At 43.9% G+C, this 23,614-nt stretch overlaps 1 protein-coding gene across 1 annotated transcript; it reads left to right on the forward strand.

Moving 5' to 3' along the window:
• Window positions 1–3,072: 3,072 nt before the first annotated feature.
• On the forward strand, window positions 3,073–22,775 carry dcaf8 (DDB1 and CUL4 associated factor 8). The gene is made up of 13 exons (XM_056292720.1): window positions 3,073–3,171; window positions 3,730–3,803; window positions 3,934–4,026; window positions 5,174–5,811; window positions 6,165–6,305; window positions 6,432–6,526; window positions 7,076–7,186; window positions 7,366–7,496; window positions 10,711–10,818; window positions 11,634–11,764; window positions 12,101–12,220; window positions 19,593–19,709; window positions 20,509–22,775. Exons 2-13 carry the CDS (start codon window positions 3,767–3,769, stop codon window positions 20,614–20,616), a joined length of 1,830 nt encoding a protein of 609 aa, XP_056148695.1. The 5' UTR covers window positions 3,073–3,171; window positions 3,730–3,766; the 3' UTR covers window positions 20,617–22,775.
• Window positions 22,776–23,614: the final 839 nt, after the last annotated feature.

Here is a 23,614-nt window from a genome sequence, read left to right on the forward strand (position 1 = left end):
CTAATCCACAAATATCCAGATAATTGTAGCCAGGTGGTAAATTCCATGTACCCTGTGTAAATATTTTCAGTATAAAAAAGAGAATAGAGTTTATTTTGGTTTAACTATGTACAAGGGAAGAGGTATTTACAGTTATTGTTATGTTAAAATATAATTCATATGTACAAACCATTTTAAAAAGTAAGATTGTACCTCAGGGAACAACAAAGATCATAAAAAGGGTTAACTCTTGGCTGATACAATCTGGTGCCACTAGAGGGCAAGATAGGCGAATTTCTTCTTCTTGTGCTCAGGGGATTCTGGTCCCTATTTCGGTTGAGTAAGCTGAGAGATGCAGGCGAAATGCATTCTGAGTCCATCTAATGAAACCCATGGGTGCAAATAGCACGATGAATGTCGTGGGATGTACAGACTGAGGAAGTCCAAACGTGATTAGCAAGATATTAGGATTTTTGAACAGCCAGAAGCTCAACTTGGAGGTCCAGTGAAGGGAAATGGGGTTGATAAGCCCACTGCCGTATTTTGATTTGTTTTTGAGTTTTTTTGTATTTGTTTGAAATCTTTCTGCCTAAACCATGGAATCTTTCTGCCTAAACCATTCAATTTAGAGTGATAACACAAAAAAATAAAGAACCCCAAAAGTAGTGATTGTGTCCTGTGTGGTACCTATTTCCACGGATTACACCATTTTGGTGAGATCGCGGAGGACCGTGAGGCCATCGGAAGCATCTCCCGAGGGAGGGGGGGGGTAGTGTAACATATACGAATAAGTAGACACGGTAGCCCTTGGTTAATGAGTCGGACCCTTTAGTCGACTGGTAAACGTTGTCGCCCGTGGTGCGGGAGCCACGAGTTCGCGCCCCGGCTGTGAAGGTCCGGCCGGGCTACCCCCCCCCCCCGAATTCGCTAACTAATGAGCACTTTTGAGTTAACTGTCGCCAGTGTCTGATAGGAAAATTATACACCACATAGGGTTTCACAGGTTTCATGTGTGGAAGAAGGCAGGTAGCAGCAAGTTTGAAGAAAAGTTGTGGCTTACAGAACAAGCTTGAAAAAGATCTCTACAGAGATACCACACCACAATCAACTAAACCCAGACACGCGCAACAGTTTCTTTTTTTCTTTTTTAGGTGCTGATGTAGCTACTCTAATCACACTGGCAGCTCTTTCATTTTTGAATGGATCTCTGGGACTTGGAGCTCTCAAACATGAAACAAAAAAGTCTTTAGGATTATACAAAATTAAAATGGTCATTTGGCCATGTTTTTCACCACCAACTAACAAGATAAAGGCTGAGTGCCTATAAGACCATAATCTAAGAACCAGTGGGTCCCAAGGCCCAAACCTGGCATTTTCGTTTGGGAGGATAGCCATCTAATCTTTCAGAAGAAAATAAGCTTATTGTTACTTTAAGTCAAACATTTCAAGAATCTGATAGTATACTTTTTAAAGCCATGTTTTATCAAATGATATTACAGTATGTTTTAAGGACCTCTTATGATAAACATGTGTAAGGTCTCTGGAGCCTACACCGACGGTCATCACGAGTTCAGGTGGGGGGGGGGATCATAACAATGGACGGCATTTCAGGGCGCAACATTTCGTTACGTCTTGAACGTTGAGAAATGTTGACATAGCTTTTTATTGATTTTCCCTTAGGTTTCGATTCGAAATAAGTGGGTAAAATTGATTGCATAAAGATCCCCGAAACCACAAGTGATGAGGAATGAAATGAGCACCGAAACGCAAAGCAAGAGGCTACGGTACGTTTTGGCAATGGACATAAAGTGCTCAGGTTTGGGTCACGGATTGATTGCATGCAATGCATTGAATAAAATACCCACGTGTACGTCATACGTCATAATCTACTACTACTTTGGGCTGCTCCCGTTAGGGGTCGCCACAGCAGATCATCCGTTTCCGTTTCTTAGTAGTGGTAGTAGAGAGTCATCTGGCAACAGAAACATTAAGATCCATCCGTCCATCCATTAGCCAAACCGCTTATCCTGCTCTCAGGGTGGCGGGGATGCTGGAGCCTATCTCAGCAGTCATTGGGCACCAGGCGGGGACACCCTACTGAGTTGTGTTATGTTAAACACAAAATAAGTGATCACAGACAGAATCAAAGGTGACAGAAAGTTGCCATTTTAACATTGCGAACAATGGGGAGAATCGATATTTACCTTGCCAGGACGAAGCAGAAGTACATTGGCCGTACTTGAGATAAAGGTCTGTTCATGCAATTTCTGCTTTGTTTTCTGGAAACAGCAACACCCAATTTCTTTTTTGTGTATTCTTTTTTTGTGTATTCATAAAGTAGGAATGCTATTCATTGTTCAATGGTATGTTAATGACAATGAAACAAACCACACAAAAAAAATCATGACTGTTTTTAAAGATTAACCATATGGATAACTTTTTATTGTTAAAACACATAAGTACAGATAGCCTTGTTGGTATAAAGGTAATTTCTCCTGTGTGCCCCTGGAAATTTGGCACTGGTGAAGTAGTATTCGTAGTAATAGTGACTACTACTACCACTAATACCACCACTACTACTCCTACTTCCAGCTGCTCCCGTTAGGGGTCGCCACAGCGGATCATCCGCTTCCATTTCTTCCCGTCCTCTATCGCTTCCTCTGTCACACCAGCCACCTGCATGTCCTCTCTCCCCACATCCATAAATCTCATTTTTTTAACCTTCCTTTTTTCCCCTCTTCCCCGGCAGCTCCATATTCAGCGTCCTTCTCCGAATATACCCAGCATCTCTCTTCCACACATGTCCAAACCGCCTCAATCTTGCCTCGTTTTGTCTCCAGACCGTCCAACCTGAGCTGCCCCGCTAACATACTCGTTCCTAATCCTGCCCCTCTTCGTCACTCCCAATGAAAACGTGTACACCATATGTAATAATATCATATATAAATGTACATTGTGACACACTGTAGCGAATTCGCTACAATATGCGTACAGACACACGCGCTCTGACACACGTCGCCCTCCCCCCTCCCCTTCGCCGAGGCCAACTTCCGGGGTGAGACAAAACACGCACGCGTGCCGGAAATGGAATCACGAAAAAAAAAAAAAAAGCTGAACCGTCAAAACAAAATCTGCGGCAAAGATTAGGACTCAAACTAAGAAGTGACGCCTCGACGGGGCCTTCGGAACGAGGTAGCCTCCGCTGCCCACACTCGCTCACCGGCCGCCGGCCTGCGCCGACAGCCGCGTTGCGGGGCTTTAGCGTTTCGCCGCCGTTACCCGCAAAAGTCGGTTACCGTGAGCGAATGGCGAGCGGAAAGAAAGCAGCGCGTAATTACACCGTAGTTGGGATGACAATGCGCCACTACGAAGAGATCAAAACAACACGGAGCCATTAACGTGGCCTGTACACTCGCTAGTGAGCGACTTGTCTCGGCGGCAGGGGAATCGGGCGTTCGGCGTGTCGGGAGAAGTCGGTGGAATCGCGTCGCCGATTCCTCGACGAGCTTTTCTTGAAGCTAACTTGTGCCGTTGAATCGCTCGTGCTGCCGCCGCCGCCGCGCGGCGTCCTTAGCGGGCAGAGCTGACTTTAAAGTGCGCGTGATGATGTCCAGTTATTCATGCACGCAGTTTTCTTTCGTTCTGGGTTTGGTGAGCGCCTGTCAAGCGCAGTTGGCGTCAGATTAACCGTTATATATGACTTCTACCCTTGTTTTTGTTTTTTTCGTTTTTGGTTTTGGACACCCCAAGGCTCTCCTTCGGGTCGAGTGAGCGCAAAGGGAACGAGATGGCAGAGGCTGGCGGCAAGTCGACTGAGACTTACGGTAAGGGATCGGATCGCACAGGTTGGCTAAAAGATTGCAGCACAGAGAAATAACAGGCCACAATTTCGGAAACTGCCCATTGCTCATTAGCCTTTAAAGTCGAGCAGAGTCGCTTTTACGTGTTTCCCAGGTGGCTCCGAGGGACAAGAACCAACGGAAGAGGGACAAAGTGAGAGGGACGCCTCTGGGTGCAAAGATGGACGAGACGAGGCTTCCTTAACAGGTGGTTGACCTTCTTTTACCGCTTCCCCCGGTGGAGCTTGTTCTATAATGCCTGCCAGCGTGGCTATACTCCTGAATATAGGAGTATAAACATCAAACTCCATAAACACGGGTTTTCTGTCTTTATTTGTGACCTTGGAATGGTGCCAACTTTTAAGCCCTATTCCATTTCCTGTATTAATCTCGGCGCCTCTGTAATTTATTGGCAGGGGTCATTTTCACAGTCATCCATCCATTTCTGCAAACTGGACATGCAGCTGCAGCTTGCCATCTCGAGTACGATGCAACGAGTGTAGGATTAATCCACAATACTCGCACGCCGCAGTTCGGCCAAAGCTGACAAGATGCTTTAGTGGTCTATTATAGTGAGTTTGAGCGGTCATTTAAAAAAAATTGCGGTCGTTTTTGTTGCTAAATTCCCACTTAGTGTTTGCCTTGCTGTTGTGTGGTGGAGTGACTCATGCTGGTAATCGCTTGTAGGCCATGTTGCAAGAAGTAGCAGGTACGAGCAACAGTTTGACAGTGTTGCAGTTAGTGTAAATGTAAAAGCGATATGGTCAGAACAACAGTCGCATCAGAGAAAGCCAGAGAAATTAGCTAGAGATAAAAATATCAGACTTTGAACTTTAGGGAGAATTCACATTGACTGTTGAAGCACACATGTATGAACTGGAGTGACTCTCCAGTGCAGCACAGCAGGCAAACACGTAGTGAATTTAGTAGTAAAAAAATAACATTGACTTTGGCTGATCCAGTGAGGGCCTTTTTGCACTGAAAGAGGGTTGTGGATTTGTCCTCCATTAATTTCATTGAACTCTTGATGGCAAGCAGGAGATGCATGTTCAGTATGGAGAACAGAATATATGACAATAAAAATTAAACCAAACCATGTACCACATGAGCAGTGAGTATAAGTTAGGGATCGACATCAAAAATTCAGAATTTTCCCTTTAGCGCATGGCTTTTTCTTATCCTTATGTTCTCTTCTATAGCATCCTTCTTTAGTGAGATAACCCTTAGAAAAGGGATTTAATAAAATTGCATATATCAAGCCATTATTACAGAACCCAATTAGCAGTTGTTTTATCATTATGGGACAGGCTAATGTAATGTATAATAAATGGCTCTGGCTCTCCCCATTTCTATAGCTCCTAAGGAGGCGGAGGAGGAACCTGGAGATAAGCCTATGCCAGATGCAGAAAAAGACACAGGGGCAGGTGGAGAGGTAGAAGGGGAAGAGGACACAGACAGCATGGATGGCAGCGGCCTCTACTCCCTGACTGAGGATGGCGACAGAGAAAGTGAGGGAGGGAGAAGAGAGAGATCAATGGAAAATGAGCGAGGTAAGAGGGCCGCCAGGAAACGAAACAGACCTGGCGGGGGAACCAACCACTCCTCCAGCTCTGATGAGGATGAGGAAAATGATGAAGTAGAAGACCATGATGAGGAGGAGGATGAGGAAGCCATGGAGGCATGGCTGGGGGCAGAGCTTCAAGACCTTCGTGGCCCCACGTGGCGGGCAGTGCCCTCACTGCGCTCCAGGGAGATCGGCAGGGAATCACACCAGTTTGTGAGGCGTGTGTGCGGCGCCCGTGGTCTAGTCCAGAGGCTGGAGCTCCAGGGGCGTTTGGAGAGGCACACGGGCTGCGTGAACACATTGCACTTCAACCCCTCTGGAACGCGCCTGGCCTCAGGCAGCGATGACCTGCGTGTGGTGATTTGGGACTGGGCCATCCGCCATGCTGAGCTGGAGTTTGACAGTGGCCACAAGAGCAATGTGTTTCAGGTGATAAGAGGGCCAGGTTTGATAGGCGTATGCATGTTTTGATGATTATGAACACACAAAACAGGGAAAAATAGGAAATTCCCATTTCAAAATGTGATTACTAAATATGTGAGACCTTGGAGAAAAAACAAACTCATAGTTGATCAGTGTTGTAGAGATTAAATCCCAACAGGTATGAGAAATAAGGATTCTTGCTTAAATGTTGAGGAGTCATGATTGGGAGCTCACATAAGCTCATACCAACGAAGACTGCCCATGAGGCTATTCTGCAGTGAGATAGCAGGCACATATAAACTAAGTCATTGTGCACAGAAATGTAAAGCATGTTTATTCACTTTTTGCTGTATCTTCAGGCCAAATTCCTGCCTCATAGTGGAGACTCCACCCTGGCCATGTGTGCTCGAGATGGGCAAGTCAGAGTGGCTGAGCTCTCTGCCACCCAGCGCTGCAAAAACACCAAGAGGGTAGCACAGCATAAAGGGGCAGCCCATAAGGTAAGAGTGAGTTTTTTGTGAGTGTGATCGTTGGAGAGAGCTTGCGCTATAAATTGTAGCTGTGGCCAAGATGATAGTGTTTTGCAAGATAAAGTATGCTGACTTGTGTGTGTGTTTGTGTTTCAGCTGGCCTTGGAGCCAGACTCCCCCTGCTCCTTTCTATCAGCTGGAGAGGATGCTTTGGTATTTGGTATTGATTTGCGCCTAGACCGGCCAGCCAAGTGAGTGATTACACGACGCAATGGGGGTTCTCTTATTTTAAGTTAAAGAAGTGTGTGTGTGGGTTAAGCAAAATTTCAAAACAGGGAGCCTTTTTCAATAAAGTGGTCTATCATTTATTTATTTTTGGGAAAAATAGGCAGCAGTTTGGCACTGTGAGTAGGGAGACTCTCTAAATTGGTGGACCTGGATTCATGATCTGTGTTCGCAAGCATCTGCATCACTGAAATGTCTTTTAGCAGGACATTTAATCCCTGCTAGTTTAAAAGGCACTGTTCTGTTGCTGAATTTGCTCTCCAGACTCCCCAAAAAGAGGGATGAGTGAAAAAGAAAAATATCAAATAGAGCTCAATTAAGTATTGCCTTATTACTACTATTGTTATTATTATTGAGGTTATTATGTCAATTGCTGCTTCATTTTACAATCCAAATTGAAAGTGAAATGATTTCAGTCCAGACTGGCGCGCACACCCCCACATTCCATTGTGCTGAAACTTTATTCTGAAGTCATTATATCACCTAAAATGTGTTTTCCCCATGTGCTGTCACAGTAAACTTGTGGTTGTGAAGGAGGGTGATAAGAAAGTGGGACTGTACACCATCTTTGTCAACCCAGCCAAGACACACCACTTTGCCGTTGGCGGCAGAGACCAATATGTCAGGTAAGAACACGGGTGCAGCCCCCAAGGGGATCATTTTAGCATTAATGCAAATGGAATGTAATGGATAGTGTTTGACCATTGGGTTCTTGATATTTGGCTTCTCTTCGATCATTGTGTGATCTCCCTCTCATGGTCCCATATTTTTATTTTTTATTTTTTTACTTTCTTTAATTGTTCAGGATCTATGACCAGAGGAAGATTAATGAAAATGACAACAACGGTGTGCTGAAAAAGTTCTGTCCCTCTCACCTGGTGTCCAGCGAGTCTAAAACCAATATAACCTGCCTGGTATACAGCCATGACGGCACAGGTAAAAAACATTAGTTTTCATTCATCTCTGCCTGTCCTGTCTCTGCCTGTTTGACTGTCTGTGCATGCGTGCGTGTGGCACTTTATCAGAAGGAAAGACAACAGTGTGAGAACCTGTTGAATGTTCTATACAGAATTCTAAGTTCGTATAAAGCCTGGACCTCTTGTTTAACATGGATTTGATGTCAATGAATCGGATGTTTTAAATTTATTTGAATTTAACTTGTAAACCTTAACCGTATTCCTTGCTCCACAATGTAAGAACCAGGTTTGAGAGTTCAACAGGGTGGGCATTGTTATCATTAGGGTGGCACGGTGGCCCAGTGGTTAGCACTGTTGCCTCACAGCAAGAAAGTCCTTGGTTTGAACCCCAGGCTGTCTCAGGTCCTTTCTGTATGGAGTTTGCATGTTCTCCCCGTGTCTGCATGGGTTTCCTCCCACCATCAAAAAGACATGCATGGTAGGGTTAATACTGCTGCCTGTGCCCCTGACCAAGGCAATGGAAAGAAGAACTGGAGTTGGTCCCCAGGTGCTGCAGCTGCCCACTGCTCCTATACAATAGGATGGGTTAAATACAGAAAGGCCAGTATACACTGCAAATTTGGGCCATGTAAGACGAAAGATAACTAAACGTGGCAATATCTTTGGTCATGGCTCCAAAACGGTGGTCCTACGTCGCACTGAGAGACAAGGTCAAAGATGGCCATTATTATGGTCTTGCGACCGAAGATAACCAGGGACAAAAGTCTGACAGTGTCAGAAATGTAGGATGACCATCTCACATTGTGACTGCTGGTACGACCTATGTCTACTAACCAACCGATAGAAATGCAGTACAAAATTATGCACTGATTAATGCAACGCAGAATCTTTGCTGGCGCTAAACACAGACTGTTAGCATCTGTGGCCCAAATGCAATGGATTCAACAAAACGAGCTGTGGTGACTGTTGAAAGGACTCGATTCCTGCTTGGCGTCATGTTGCTCTACCAGCAGCTTAGATTGATTACGCGCACTGATGCGGCACACACGCTGATGATGTTTGTATGGACTTGCGTTGTAGCCTGTGATTCAGGAGGTGTTATCATTGTACAGTCTACATACATCAAACTTGAAGTCGTACCCAAGTTTATTAGATCCATATCGTACCAGTGTGGCTTGCAATAAACTTATAGGATTGCTAAAATCTCAGTCTGTAGGAGGCTGAAGACAAGTTGGTTGCAAGAATACAATTCGTTGTAACAATACAGTGACAAAATAAAGTGGCTTTCTTCTTTCTTAAATTAACCAAACTTATGCAACCACCTTGCAAAATCATTGGCACAGAAAAAAACCCAGGTCCCGCAGTTGTCAAGCTTCTCAGACTAAGAAATTGGTCCTTATTGCCTGAAATTTGTCAGTGACAACTTTGGTTCCATTTTTTCTTACTCTGAGAGCACATTATCAACATTGCTTATTTAGGAAGGCTTTCCTAAGTCTACCAATATTTAGGATGGCTCGAGAGGTGTCCTGACCCTTGAGGAATTCTCAGCAGAGGTCATTGAAACAGACATGCCTGTATATTCTATGGCAGGAGGGATATATTGAGAACATTTGACAATGTGGAGCTTATGAAAGGAAAATAACTTAATCCAAATGCAATCTCTATCAAAGTATTGATTTTGTACTATCTCAGTGGAAACGAAAGTTCTTGCAACTTTATGCTTTTTGGCAACCGGAAAAATGCAACAATGCCACAGCCATTATTTTGTTCTCTCACAAAATATATTAAGTTATTTATTATTAAGTTTCCTTTATTAATCCCCTTGGGGAAATTCAGTTACTGCAAATTGACCCATCCTAGCTGTGATCTGTGTAGCTAGGAGCAGTGGGCTGCTGCCTTCATGCTGCGCCCAGGGACCAACTCCAGTTCTTTCCCCATTACCTTGGTCAGGGGCACAGACAGGAGTATAAACCCTAACATGCATTTTTCTTTTTGATGGTGGGGGAAACTGGAGCACCCGGAGAAAACCCACCGCAGACACGGGGAGAACATGCAAACGCCACACAGAGGATGACCTAGGATGACCCCTAAGGTTGGACAACCCTGGGGTTCGAACCCAGGAACTTCTTGCTGTGAGGCGACAGTGTTAACCACTGGGCCACTGTGCCGCCCATCTGTTGAATATTTGTGGAATACTAAATCAAACTTTGATTGCCCTAACATTGCCACTACTACTGTTCAGATTCATTCATTTGCTCATTCTCATTGCTCAAAAAAGTAACATGGAAACAAGAAAATCGAGACGATTTTCCATGAATTGTTAGTGCTATAAATGGAAAACCCATTGGAACACCTATTAAGATGATTACCCCAAGTTTGGAAGATGCATTTGTGAATTGCAAGCGATACCACAGTATAAAAACCAAAACAGGGTTGGACACCAACTATGTGATTATGAATACAGTTGCCAAATGGAACAGTTGGTTTCAAGCTTTTGTTTTACCGTGACCACAAACCCGCTAGATGTCTCCTGCTTGATGACAAGTTTTTTCCCAAAACTGTTCATACTGGGCCCTGTGATGGCCTGGCGGCCTGTCCTGGATGTCTCCCCACCTGCCGCCCAACAACTGCTGGAATAGGCTCTAGCATCCCCGCAACCCTGAGAACAGGATAAGCGGTTTGGATAATGAATGAATGAATGTTCATACTGTGCAGTGTACACTGCAGAGGAAGCTACAATATTTCATTGCAATTACACTTTGGGGCTCAAAGCGTTGTAAAGAAGTGATGTCACGATTTATTTTAGAAGTCCCACCCCTAAGTGTGCATGTAGAAAGCTTCATAACTAACCCCTTTTTGTTCCTCTGAGGGAGGAATATTTTTAATCCTAGTCTAATGTTAAAGTGATTGCTAGGAGTAATTTTTAAATGCCTTATAACTGCATGCTCAAGTCTGTTCTCAGAGAGAAGTGATAGTATAGTATTTGCCAATAATTCGCTGAATTTTGTTAACCCTACAAACTACCAGGTGGGTAGGTTGTGCAACAAAGTACATGGAAATCTGTGCCAGTTGTAGAGAAACACGGAGTATTTTCAGTATTTCAGCTGTTTATCATTTAACTGACCCTGTGTTATTTCACCTTGGAATCATGCAGGCTTAAACAAACATCCTCTTGACTATTTGAAAAATGTGAAATATTTTCAGCAAGCATCAGTAAGTGTTTGTTTGTGCAGAGCTCCTGGCCAGTTACAATGACGAGGACATCTACCTGTTTGACTCTAGCCACAGTGATGGAGCCGACTACCGCAGGAGATACAAGGGACACCGCAATAATGCAACAGGTACTGGGAAGAATATAAATTGGCTTCCTACCACTTCATCCTACCATTTTGTGAGCTAACTACCAATAATTGCTTACGATGGATTTCCATTAAAGTTTTAATGTCTTTAACGAGAGCCATCAGGGAATTCTATTAAGATTGATTTTTAAGATAGTGCTGTAGGCAGTATAGATTTACTTTAGTTGTATACAAAAGTCAGGATGGTGATGTTTGGGGACAAGAGTGCAAGAGTGCAGCAAACTTGGCTCTTGTTTTCCAAAATGTCAAACTTGGCAATCTGCTTGTTCAACAAACCAGGTTTGGACCAGAAAAAAAAAAAATTAATGGTTGGTCCCTACCAATCCTTTGGATGGTGTACAAGTCGATTTAATAGACAAAGCCCAAGTTGGCAAGCTTTTGACTAAGGGATGGTGTTTTTTATTTATTTAAAAATTGGGGAGGGGGGGCAGCAGCATTAGAGAATTACTAATCCTTAATGTCTACAAAAGCATTTGTTTGTGGCTGTCAGTGCTAATGCAGATCCCTGGGGGGCTCACAAGTCATGCTGGTTACCATGTTATATCATATGCATATTTACCATGATTTATGACAGAGCCAACCGCTTAAAATTTAACTGATCATCTTGGTGTAAACTTGCAACTTGAAGCAATAAAGAAAACTTGCAAATCTTTCAGCAAAGTTTGGGAAAAGACAATTTAACCTTCCCACTGGGCATAACCAAAAACTACTAAAAGGCAGCTTGTAAAGAAAGCTTCCCACCGGGCACACAGGCTTTTGCTGTTCAACTGACCCCTCCCCTTCCTTTCTTCTCACAGTGAAAGGGGTGAACTTCTATGGGCCATGCAGCGAGTTTGTCGTCAGTGGCAGCGACTGTGGACACATCTATCTGTGGGACAAGTACTCTGCTCGCATCGTCCAGTTCATGGAGGGAGACAGAGGAGGAGTGGTGAGCGGCGGGGGGGGGGGGGTTCATCCCCAACATGATCCTAGTCATGGTTCTGCTGCAAGTCATGGGCCAGTGCCATGGTTCTAAAATTATTCTTGTCTAGAAGATTTTAGTAGGATGACCCTGTTACCTCACAAGTGAAATTGAGCTCCATTGAAATGTGTCCCTGCTGTCCTGTTTTCCAAAGTAGTTTTGGTCATTTCTTATTATTCCTCACAAAGAAACCGTGTGACGCTCTGCGTTCAGTATTGACTACGTTCACTGTACAGTCTCGCTTCATGTACACAGTTTTACATTTTCTTTTATTTCTCTACCACCCAACACATCATTGTGCAGGTGAACTGTCTGGAGCCTCACCCCCACCTGCCTGGCATGGCGACCAGCGGGTTGGATCATGATGTCAAACTGTGGGCCCCCACGGCTGAAAGCCCCACAGGGCTCAAGGGCTTAAAAGAGGTAGTCTTAATTTATTGCTATTCCATCTCTTATTCATTGAGACATTATTACAAATTGTATTGTTTCATGTATACAACATTATTTATTAGGGGTGGGGGAAATTTTTGATTCTTCGATGCATTGAGATTCTCTCATAAAAGATGGTCTCAATTCAGAAAACTCGATAATTGGAAATTTAAAGCCCAATTCTTGACTGGGCTGTATGCTCCGTACAGCTGCCACTGAACCAGCTGGATGGTGAAATGTAACGGACGTAAAACATATGCGTCGTGTTTACGTTCTAAGCTAGGCTACTTCTTCAGTTTTGGCGAGGATGGCTGATCACGAGCAACCGAAGTCTGATACAATCCGACTGGCACCCTCTGGCTTAAAAGCCAGCGTATGGAAGCATTTTGGCTTCTATGAAGTTGAAGGGAAAAGGGACCTGGGTAAGAGCCACACTGTATACAAGTTGCGTCTAACTAAAATATTTTTGGAACACAACAGACATGAGAAACCATATTTCACATTTCCACCCGGAGTTGGGAGGCAAAACAGTCGGTTGTAGTTGCTGCCAACCAGAGAACAATTGAATAAGTGGTATCAAAGCTTCCACCGAACTTGGAAAGGGCGAAACGAATCACAAAGTCGATTGCAACTTTTATCGCCAACGATTCACATCACTACTCAAGTCACTGAGAACCAGGGCTTTTGCGCTATGCTGCACACTTTGGAGCCAAGGTACAACGTCCCATCTCAACATTTTTTCACCGACACAGCGATGCCTACACTCTACAACAAAACCAAAACCAGATTCATGGAATCATTGAGGAAAGCGGGTAGGATAGCAATAACATGCAATGCATTTGTTTTGTTTTTTTTATCTGAGGGATTCTGTGCTCATTGCCCATAACAGGAGGATTTGGGTTGAAGTCTTTATTGTTTATTTGTGAATGAGGGCAGCTTTTTATGTTATCAAGTGATTGCTGAAGTCGTGCTGAAGCCCGTGTTAATTTACAACAGGGATGATGCTACAGGCACACTTTTGTTTCTTTTCTTGTTGGTTCTTCGCGGTGCTGGGAAACGTGACCTCTCAGTTGACACGTCTCTTCTGTTTGTTACTGTATTAATAAAAGAGGAGGTTTATGGATGTGGTGAGGGAGGTCATGCAGAGGACAGGACAGGAAGAAATGGAAACGGATGATCCGCTGTGGCGACCCCTAACGGGAGCAGCCCAAAGTAGTAGAATGATAAAAGATAATGGAAGTAAATTCATCTGTTTATTTTAATTATGGATCAGTCCAAATATGCTATGTTTTAAAAGTAACAAGTAGTGACACAGTGAGAAAAAATAAGTCATGTATAGAAATCAAAAATGTTGATGCATCAATAATCGTTTTATAATTGCATCGTAGCCCTCTGAATTGAATCGTGAGGTGCCTAGAGATTCCCACCCCTAGTATTTATATTGAGCCCTAGTGTACTGCATTCTTTAATCAGTTAAACCACTGCTGGTTCGCACATTGTGATGGAGGATTTTCACAAACTAGAACGTGTCGACAAAATGCCAGACTAAGTACATGCAGAGGAGTGTGAATAGCTTGCTTCAAGGCATTAGTATATGAAATTCAGGACTTCAAATGCTCATCATTATGAGATGAAATGAGTCCCTTCTTGCATGCTCTCATGCCTAACATCTGTTGTGATGCATCTTAGGGCATTCATGGCTACTGCATTTTGGTAGTCGTCAACTACTTCCAAAAAAGTAGTCGATTAATCATATTTATTTATATATATATATATATATATATATATATATATATATATATATATATATATATATATATATATATATGGCCTGGAGGCCTGTCCAGAGTGTCTCCCTGCCTGCCACCTAATGACTGCTGGGATAGGCTCCAGCATCCCAAGACCCTGAGAGAAGGATAAGTGGTTTGGATAATTGATGGATATGGATATATATATATATATATATATATAATTTTTTTTCAATCCAATAACAACGATCAATTCTCATCAAAAAGTTCTCAAATACAATCAGTAAAGAGTTAAATAATGCAAGTGGGACCAACCTGGGGGTAGATGAAAGGGAGTCCTCGATTGGCTCTGAGAGGCTGTTTACAAATGAGCCGCAATCTGATTGGACTAAACCCCCCAGCAGCTTGTCTGAGTTGGAGAGTATGACTGCGGTAACAACAGGACCGCTTTCTTGCAGGGGTTTCGGTTTAACTAGTGACCATGTTCTGATGACTTTCAGCTGAGTGTGAGCATGATTGTTGTGACAGCTGCTGTTGAAACCTTAAAAAAAACTTATTATCTTAAATTGAATGTTCAAATACAGTGTATAGCTGTCTGGTCTTTTTTGTCCTACATTATGTAAATTAAACCGTGTCGCCAACAAGAAGCGTTCAGATTTCTTGAAGTTACTTTTAATGTGTGTATCCAGAGGAGTTGAATCAAGTGCAACTGGACTTGGTATATATCCGTGAAGACGCTTCGCCTCTAGCTTGGTCTAGTCAGAAAGGCACGAACTGAGGAAGCCTCTTGGATGAGAGGCGAAACGTCTTCACGGATATATACCAAGTCCAGTTGCACTTGATTCAACTCCTTTGGATAACCGTGACCTGGATAAATGAGAACATTCACAGACATTTTAATGTGTGCCAGCTGCGGTTTGTTTCCCCCATTATAAGAAATGTTATGAGAAGTGAACGAGTCTTGCTGAGCACAATTTAACGTACATAAAAGGTTAGCTTAGCTGTTAAACACAGATGAGTGTGTATTTAAAATTGATTAAAGTAGAATTAAAGCCGATGTGTTCTGTTCGTGTTTTGAACAGCTGCCGTCACTAAAATCACCAGTTAACGTGGTCACTTACCAACCAAAACACAGGGAGTCTGTCCTTCTCTAAATACTTTAAATTCTGTTTATTTAACATGGCATAACGTAGAAAATTATTGTTCAAACATATCTTTGTTCAACAACAAAGTTATGTCCGCCTACCCACAGCGCTCCCAGCTGCATATCTGCTGTAGATGCGTTGTAGATGCACAGTGCTAAAACCACAGATGACCGATTAGTCTGCACAACTATGCACAGTGTCAACTAGCAGGTTTGATAGTCGACTATTCTGTGAAACCCCCTAATGCACCTACAATATTCTTTTTAACCTTTATTGAGAAAGGGGTTGTGCTTTTTCAGCGATGCCCAGCTTCACTTAGGCTGCATCCAGACTGCAGAGCCCCTATTGCCTTTTTTTTTTTTTTTTTTTTTTTTTTTGCTTTAGTTTCATTGTTTTAGGTCCCTTTCACACTTGAAAGTCCAAACCAAGGTCTGAACCAGAGTCTGGTTCTGGTGCTTTCACATTTGTTATTTTATAGTCATTAGGTTCAGGACTTTTGCTTTCATACCAGCGGACCTTGACTTGAACTTTTGGCTCGTTGTTGTTGCCAGGTGCGCTCGTTGTTGCCAGGTGCGCTCGTTGTTGCCAGGTGCGCTCGCTGTTGCTAGGTGTTACTGTTTGTGTTTGTTTTATCACTTCCTATGATCGATCCGAAAGTCCGAACCTTTGATTTCACATTAGACGTTCATGAACCTTGGTCTGAACCGAGACTACCTCCTGAGCTTGGACCAAAGACCGAGTCTTTGATCCCTGTACCCTGGTCCAAGAGGTTTCACACCTGGCAATCTGGTTCGGACTTTTCTGGAAAGTCTGAAAGTCCGGACTAAACAACATAAGTGTGAAAGGGCCCTTATAGTTTCATTGTTATCATTCGCTTTTGCAAGTGACCCATACCTGATACCTGTGTGAACAGACGTCCATCCTGAAATGACTGACATATGCAAACAATTGTTGACGAGGCTGAGCCCAGTCACCCTACGGAGGAAACTAATTTCAGCCGGATACAAGCAGCCAAAATGAGTTTCCTCCATAGGGTGTCTGGGCTCAGCCTTAGAGATAGGGTGAGGAGCTCGGACATCCCGCGGGAGCTCGGAGTAGAGCCGCTGCTCCTTCGCGTCGAAAGGAGCCAGTTGAGGTGGTTCGGGCATCTGATTTAGGGTGCCTCCTGGGCACCTTCCTTTGGAGGTTTACCGGGCACGTCCAACTGGGAGGAGACCCCAGGGTAGACCCAGAACTTGCTGGAGGGACTACATACCCAGTCCGGCCTGGGAACGCCTTGGGGATCCCCCAGGAGGAGCTGGAGGGTGTTGCTGGGGAGAGGGATGTCTGGAGTGCCCTGCTTAGCTTGCTGCCACCGTAACCCGACCCCGGAGAAGCAGGTGATGATGAGATGAGTTGACATCTTGTGACAGCACTCAGACTTTTCACCGGCAGTTTCACACTGGTCAATTCCCCTGAGGTTAAGCTTGAATAGACGTCTCCTAAACGGACCTAAAATCAGTGACTTTGCTGTCTTTCAAACTGACCTCCGTCAATGTCATTTTTCCACTAACTTCTGCCGTAACCACACCCCTTTTAGTAGTGTGTCAGATGTAATCTCATTTGACTATTGTTTCACTGAGGCAATAAAAGTGGCTAGTCAGTCTGACACAAGCCAGTCTGTCTGTGCCGTGTGCTTGAACTTAAATCCTCTTGAATTCTAGCTTTGCCACACAAACCTGTTTGCATGTCCTCATAGCAGTTCTGTATCTGACCTAGGAGCACAAATGAAAGTGACCCAAATCAGAACTGAAAAGATAATTTTTGTGTATGTGTTCACACTGCTCTCTTTAAAAAAAAAAAAAAAATCAGATTTATGTCACATTTTACAGAAAATGTCAGAATTGGGCAGGATACGAAGTGCGTCATAAATTTAGCCATTCACACAGGTAGACAAACATACACACTAGGGGTGGGAGGATTCACAAATCTCACAGTTCGATACGTCTCACGATTCAGGGCTCACGATTTCGATTCAGTACGATACAGTGGACGCCTTGGTAAGCAAGAATTCTGCCCAAAATTTTGGCATCATCAAGGCACGTATTCAAATGTAATGCAAGTGCTGCAGTTCTAACAAAATGTTGTCAACTTGTTGTGTTACACAATTGCTTTACTTTAAAATTTTAAACTTCAAAAACTACTAGAACGACCCAGGCGGTCATTTTTGACCGTTTTGGATTTTCAAAGTTTTCTTGGAAAGTGAGAGGATACCTGAGGAGTGTAGAAGAAGCATACTGGTACCGATTTTCAAGAACAAGGGCAATGTGCAGAACTGTAGCAGCTACAGAGGTATAAAGTTGATCATTCACAGCATGAAGTTATGGGAAAGAGTAATAGAAGCTAGGTTAAGAGGAGAGGTGACGATCAGCGAGCAGCAGTATGGTTTCATTCCACGAAAGAGCACCTCAGATGCGATGTTTGCTTTGAGAGTGTTGATGGTGAAGTATAAAGTCAGAAGGAGTTACATTGTGTCTTTGTAGATTTAGAGAAAGCATATGACGAGGTGTGGCATTGTATGAGGAAGTCGGGAGTTGCAGAGAAGTATGTAGGAGTGGTGCAGGATATGTATGAGGGAAGTGTGACAATGGTGAGGGGTGCAGTTGGAATGACAGATGGGTTCAAGGTGGAGGTGGGATTATATTAAGGATTGGCTCTGAGCCCTTTCTAGTTTGCTATGGTGATGGACAGGTTGACGGACGAGATCAGGCAGGAGTCTCCATGGACGATGATGTTTGGGGATGACATTGTGATCTGCAGCGAGAGTAGGGTGCAGGTTAAGGGGATCCTGGATGGGTGGAGGTTTGCACTGGAGAGAAGAGGAATGAAAGTCAGTAGGAGCAAGACGGATTACCTATGCATGAATGAGAGGGAGGACAGTGGAATGGTGAGGATGCAAGGAATAGAGGTGACGAAGGCATATGAGTTTAAATACTTGGGGTCAACTGTCCAAAATAATGGGGAGTGCAGTAGAGAGGTGAAGAAGAGAGTGCAGGCAGGGTGGAGTGGGTGGAGAAGAGTATCAGGAGTGATTTGTGACAGAAGGGTACCAGCAAGAGTTAAAGGGAAGGTTTACAAGATGGTTTGTGAGACCAGCTATGTTGTATGGTTTGGAGACAGTGGCACTGGAAAAGACTGGAGGTGGCAGAGTTGAAGATGCTAAGATTTTCATTAGGAGTGACGAAGAAGGACAGGATTAGGAATGATCATATTAGAGGGACAGCTCAATTTGGACGATTTGGAGACAAAGCAAGAGAGGCAAGATTGAGACGGCTTGGACGTGTGGAGGAGAGATGCTGGGTATGTTGGGAGAAGGATGCTGAATATGGAGCTGCCAGGGAAGAGGAAAAGAGGAAGGCCGAAGAGGAGGTTTATGGGTGTTGTGAGGGAAGACATGCAGGTGGCTGGTGTGACAGAGGAAGATGCAGAGGACAGGAAGAGATGGAAACGGATGATCCGCTGTGGCGACCCCTAATGGGAGAAGCAAAAAGTAGTAGTAGTAGTAGGATTTTCAAATTTTAATAATTTTGTGGAGAAAAAAAAGATACAGACCTGCCGCCCCCTGAATGCTCCTAAAATTGCATATATTCGCATTAAAATTAGTTTTAGATCAATTGCACAAAAAAAGGTATGTTAAGATCTACCTAAAACGACCATGAGCGATCAAAATGACCACACATAACTTGTGCATCATCGTGCGCATCATGTCAGTATTTATGACGTGTGTTGTTCGCGTCATTTCCTTCGCAACGTTCAGTTCTTTTTTTACATGTTACGTTTTATACGCCTTGTTACGTTTGTTAGATTATCAGTGTGTTTTCCATTTTGTTTTTCGGGTGTTATTTTCAACATGTCTGGGTACAGACGCCGTTTCAGACGCACCATGACTACCTCTGAGGCGTTGCAGTATTTACAGGCGTTGGACAGCGGCCATTTTAAATTGTTCTGAAAAAATAGTATTGTAACGATCCCGGATGTGTAGACTCACTAGCCCGTTGGCTAACGGGTCGGACCCTTTAGTCGACCGTTTAACGTAGTTGCCCATGGTGCGGAAGACCCGGGTTCGCGTCCTGGCTGCAGCTGTTCTTGGTGCCGCCTCAATTCACTACAGTATTAAAGTTGTTAAAATGTTAATTTTGGTGTCAGTCGTTTCTTAACAGACACACTAACATATGCAGTGCATTAATATCTCAGAATGTAGAGTTTAAAAACCGGTGGTCATTTTGACCGCCTATAGTCGTTTTAGGTGGGAGTGATATCCCGGTCGTTCTACTGTTAATAACGCATGATCTCGCGAAATGGGGAGTGTCTCGGACCGTGAAGACCGCGTCGAGTGACTTGGAATTCGACCCAGTATCATCCCGCCCCTGATACACACGGCCTTACGAGTGACCACAAGGCGATGTCACAGTTAACGGTTTTGTCTCTGCCAAGGTGATGAAGAAGAACAAACGTGACCGCGACGAGAACAGCGTGCGTCACGGTGACCAGTACGACACCCAGCTGCTGTGGTTCCTGATGAGACACATGAGGAACAGACGGCCCCAGAGGGTGAGTTCTCAACTACACTTCTATTACATTTCAGGCTCTTAGCTGCCAGCCCCCCTCCTGACCAGCTCAGAGTACGTGCGTAGGGGACATAATATGCACAAAGACAACAAGTTGGCGGTTGTGTTTAAGGGCCAGTCAAAGACAACATGTTTCTAAAACCTGCATGGATTGTACACAATGTTAAGGTTAGCAAAGAAACTCCCCAAAAAGAGATTTTATGTAGATGCAGAATTGATGCTTAATTTTAAGTATATTTTAAATTTATGCATTTTGCTCTAATTGCAAGTGAGCTCAAATTTGAAATCTTACACTTCACTCATGGTGCACCAGTATTAACCACTCAGAATGAAGATGTGCAAAGGCTGATACCCACAGTGCCTAGACATTAGATCATATCCTTTTGTCCTTACAATGTGAATGTATAATGGAGAAGAACAAGGTTAGGAATTATCAGCCAAGCATAAGAGTCTATCATGTGTATGAGTTTGTTATCCTAAATTCTGAATATGTATTCTTTTCAAGCAACATACCAACACAATGGTACTATATGTCAAAGTAATTGGTCTAACGGCTTTGCTAGTAATGGATGTAAGCTATTTTGATTTGAGTTGGCCCAAATTATATCTTTTGATAACCCAAGAAGCAAATATAAAATCACTGACTTTCATAGTCAGTGATTTTATACCAGCCTCGTCCCTAAAATGAACAGGTGAAAGGACCATTTCTCTTTGTTCCTCTCACCTTTTGTGTTTTGTTTCTGTATGTTTCTGTCTGTCTCTGTCTCTCTTCTCTTCTCCAGACTCGTCATGAGGGAGGTGAGGGAGACACAGATGAGTCCTGGAGCTCCCCAGACTCCTCTGATGAAGAGGACGGAGGCCCTGACCACGTCCAGTGCATGTCCTCCTGAGCCATACACACACACACAAACACACACACACATACACATACACTCTTTATTGCCCTAGAATCGATGCTCATAGGCAAGCACTATTGACACACTGGCACACTATACTGACAAACCACATACACAAATTAACAAGTACACTTGTGTAGATGTACTCTGCTGAGAGGGAGAGTGACCAGAGATGCTTGTCCTGGTTTCCCGCCAGTCAGGAGTATGCAAGTGGGGGACTACAAACAGCATACACACTTACTGATTTTTGAAGTCAGATGCGTGCTCTTACCACCCCTTTCAACCACTTCGAGCCCCCCCACCCACCCCACCCCACCCATTTGTTTATACATTTGGTATGTTCTCTGTCTAGGCATAGAACCAATATAATGTGCAAGCATGGCCACAAACACCTCCAGTCGAGCACTCTGCGTAGTATTCTATTCTGTACATCACCAGCAGCACCGTTTTCTCTTAGTACAGTCACATTCACACACGCTCGCACACCTTTGTTTGATGAGCTTATTTTGTTCTGATAAGAGAGGTCTATCAGGGATAAAGGGCTTAGAATCTCACGTGACTCACTCGGTGCAACATCACTTTCAGAAGGGGGGCACCAATAGCTTTCATTTCCCTTCTGTAACCCCCCCCCCCCCCACCTCACCAATACCTCCATCCCCATCTCTTTGTTAAAGGCCTGCCCCTGAACATCAGCAACCGGTCAGGTTTACCACATTTAGTTCAGTCGGGCTAGCTGTCGACATGTTGCGCCACCCAACACTGTCCTCGGCCTCGTCATCTTCTCTCACCTGCCCCGACCTCATCCATCCTTTCCTGACCACATACCCTCTCCCTCACAACTGGTTGCACTTTGGATCAGGGACATTGTGGTTCTGTGCCCTGGTTCTCCTCGGCGGGATTGAGGAGGGCGGTGAGAAACTGGTTGTGTCCATGTACGCTGCTTGTATTCCCCAACTGGGAAAACGCCACAGCAAAGTATAAGAGTGTGAATTTCAGGTCAGACAGGTGTGTTACCCTGTTGAAATGTTTTTGTTGGGGTTTTTTTTTTTTGCATCTGGGGGAAGAGGGTCTTTTGCACTTAGCAGTGTGTGTCTTGACAGATCTCCAGCTGAGAGAAGGAGAAAGCTTCCCTTTGCTGCCACCAGCATGTCCCCTCTTCTTCCTCCTCCCTTTCCCTTCATCCTCACACCCACCCTGGACAGAAAGCCACTGCTCAGCCCCGTGTGGTGGTGAGACATCATAGAGCAGATCGCAAGAAGCTGAAGGACGGCATGCTGCGAGTGTGTCGGACGGCTGGACCATTCTGCTCCATTGGGGGCACTTGTGGGCTTTCTGGAGCCAGTCCTCTCCATCTGGATCAGTTTGTAATTGAAAATACTGCCTCTGAACCATTATGGTGATAAAGGGCTGGGTTTGCAATCATTGGAAACTTGATAGGGCGCGATATTGCTCAGCAAATTCAGCCAATCACAGAATTTGGTTCGGAAAGATTTCACATGTAATTGTGACCCGGGTTTGGTGTTGCGGTGAGCATATCCAGTGGTTAGGCCTGTTGTGTGTCTGCTGTAAAGCTGGCTCATTGATATGAGGATGGGGGTAGGGGGTCAATATGCTTGCCAATCATTTGTTGTGTGAGAGCGATAAAGTCCAGCTTTTCTCATTTTCTATGAGAACTCTAGTTAGTTGAATTTATATGTACATATATAAATATATTAACTGTAAAAAAAATTAGCAAACTGTTTGACTTCCAAAAAAAAAAAAATGTCAAAACATTTGATTGGTATTGATGCAGAGGTTTATATTCTATATGAGGACAAAGTACTTTTGAAACAAGACAAAGTTGACACGAGACATCATTTTTATTACTTTTTCCTCCGAAGGACATCCCTCTGTTATGTGCAGAACAGCGGTCAGTTGACTACTAACAGTTTTGGTTCTTTCTCGATGAAAATCCAGTGTCTCCTTTATAGATCTTCACATCTTGGTTAAAGAGTCATATCCAGATTTTCCCACTGGCTTTTTTTTTCTCCTGTTTTTCCTTGTATACATATTCAAGCTTTGAACGATTTCTCTCTCCCCGTCACTGCCTAGTAATGCATTCTACTGGTTCAGTTGGAGTTAAGTACAATTTGTGCAATAAACGATAAGAACAATGCTTTTGTGTTCTTTTTATGCCGGGTTATGTTCAGGACTTTGGCTGTTTGAGTGAAGTTTTGTTGTTGGGAAGCAGTTTTCCGCTAAGTTTTGAAGACTGAACTGATGGGGGAGAAAAGGATCACCTTAAAAAGTAATAAATAAATAAAATCTAGGTTCACCATTGCCGGAAATTGTGCTATGCAATGCATTGTGTGTGTGAAAGAAACCGAATATTGTTCAAATCTGCAGACTCGGTTCAATTTATATACCAAAACATTGCAAATGTTTTACACATGAGGAAATTCCTTTGTTTTAGCTTCCAAGTTGTTCAGCAAATCAGGAACATTGGTTCTTGTAATGGAGGTTCGGGGGAGATTAGGTTTCATGCTCAGTGACATGATAGAATCTTTTAATATAATTTGACGTGAATAGCAGTGATACGTTTCACATGGTGGTGCCCATTTATCTGTTCTGGAGGAGGAGCTGCTCCTCTGGTGCTTGGTGGCGCAGTGGTTAGCGCTGTTGCCTCACAGCAAGAAGGCCCTGGGTTCGAAACCCGGGGTCGTCCAACCTTGGGGGGTCATCCTGTGTGTGGAGTTTGCATGCCCCCCACCCCGTTTCCCCCACCATCAAGAAGACATGCATGTTAGGGTTACTACTCCCGCCTGTGCCCCTGAGCAAGGCAATGGAAAGACGAACCGGAGTTAGTCCCCGGGAGCTGCTCCTAGCTACACAGCTAGGATGAGCTAAATGGAGAAAGAATTTCCCCACAGGGATTAATAAAGTATCTCTCTTCCTGACATTTAATTTTCCTGAAAAGGTTTTTTTTTTTTTCCTTTTCTGTGGAGTTGTTCCT

The sequence above is a fragment of the Lampris incognitus genome, chromosome 14 (assembly GCF_029633865.1).
Source record: "Lampris incognitus isolate fLamInc1 chromosome 14, fLamInc1.hap2, whole genome shotgun sequence".
In the NCBI taxonomy this organism is placed as follows: domain Eukaryota; kingdom Metazoa; phylum Chordata; class Actinopteri; order Lampriformes; family Lampridae; genus Lampris; species Lampris incognitus.